The sequence below is a fragment of the Brassica oleracea genome, chromosome C8 (assembly GCF_000695525.1).
Source record: "Brassica oleracea var. oleracea cultivar TO1000 chromosome C8, BOL, whole genome shotgun sequence".
Taxonomy (NCBI): domain Eukaryota; kingdom Viridiplantae; phylum Streptophyta; class Magnoliopsida; order Brassicales; family Brassicaceae; genus Brassica; species Brassica oleracea.
This window is the reverse complement of record NC_027755.1, coordinates 30,632,050-30,633,468: the sequence shown is the minus strand read 5'-3', so window position 1 is coordinate 30,633,468 and position 1,419 is coordinate 30,632,050. Positions and strand designations below refer to the sequence as shown.

Below are 1,419 nucleotides of genomic sequence, written 5' to 3'. Positions count from 1 at the left end.
ATAATAAAGTACATTAAAAAAACTTATTATATAATTAGATGGACAAACATATTTCTCTAATGATTCTAGTGATGACATGTGGGTACAAAAAAAAGTTGTAATGCTTCTCAATATAGGGGATTACAAAATAAGTTTTGATATAAATTAGAAATTATATTTGAATCCGAAGTGTTATTAATGGAATTCCACTAGAATCTGAAAAGTTGATCGGAAAACCCAAGCTTGTGAAAAAAAAATGATTAGTGTAGATATGTACATATATACCTGGTGTTTATTTCGAGGGTGACGTTTGTCATGACAAAGTCACGGAGAGACTTAGTACTGAACTCGTGGCTCGCCGTCTTCCTCTGTTTCCACCACATCTCGCCATCGGAATTGAAAATCCCGCGGCCGAGAAAATCCTCAAGAATCTCGATGAACCGCTCGCCTTTAGGGAAATTATCGAACTTAGTCTTGAGCATGTACTCCACGTTGGCAGGCTTCGCCGTCATGACGAACTGTTGCTTCCCTGGTCGCCGGAAAACCGCCGTCTGAGTCGGGCATCGGGACAGAGTCTCTACAGTCCAGTCGAGGAAACGGTGACGGTTTTTCACTAGTCCAGGTATGCTTCCGACGATAGGGTACGACTTGAAACCTGTGTCTGAAGAAGATTGTCTTGGGATGATGAAGAAGATGAAGATAGGGACAAAGACGAGGATGAAGATGATGAAAAGCTCCATGTTGTCTGTCCTCTTCTTTTTCACTTTAGTGGTGGGTGAGTATTAGTCAAAAGTGAAACAGTAGCAGAAGAAGAAAAAACTCATTTGTAATAGTATTTACTTTAGGGCTCATAGTTTATTGGATTTTATTTTTGTACATTCCAGCCCCAAATCCAATACCATAACTTTACATTTTGAGCCCACATAAATTTGGTACTCAATATAAGCACAGTATTGGTTGAGGTTCCCATGCCTGTGATTTTGCTGTCTGTGATACTTAAATGATTAGAGGAGGTTTGTACAAGAGATATCTTTCAGTTGTAAAAGCAACCTTTATATCATTATATGCTTTATTTTGGTACCTTAATTTGAGAGGAAGTAATGGGATTGGGGCTCTCTATACATAGGTTTTAATTAGATTGTTGCCATCACCTTGAGTCTTCCCGTGGAATTGTCCTTTTTGACTTGAGGCTGAGTGTACGTCTAGGGTAAAACTCCCAAAACATTCACATCATACAAAACCATAGATGATAATAGTCACACACTGCAATACTACATACGAGTAACAATAACAGTGCAAGCTAGTTGTTTATGCTTGCCAATCTCTTTGTTATAAATTTTGTCCATAGTAAATATTTTTATTTCATAAGCTGTAATCCATCCATATACAATAATATTTGAATATATAGAGTTTACTGACGAAAATTTTCTTTCTTACATC

The 1,419-nt window shown here is 37.4% G+C and overlaps 1 protein-coding gene across 1 annotated transcript in view; it reads right to left on the bottom strand.

Moving 5' to 3' along the window:
• LOC106307326 (cytochrome P450 94B3) overlaps positions 1-854 on the bottom strand; it is a 3,831-nt gene extending 2,977 nt beyond the window's left edge. The window contains exon 1 of the mRNA XM_013744249.1: positions 265-854. Within this exon, the coding sequence (XP_013599703.1) occupies positions 265-719 (455 nt within the window). The 5' untranslated portion in view covers positions 720-854. The remainder of the gene's footprint in view (positions 1-264) is intronic.
• Positions 855-1,419: the final 565 nt, after the last annotated feature.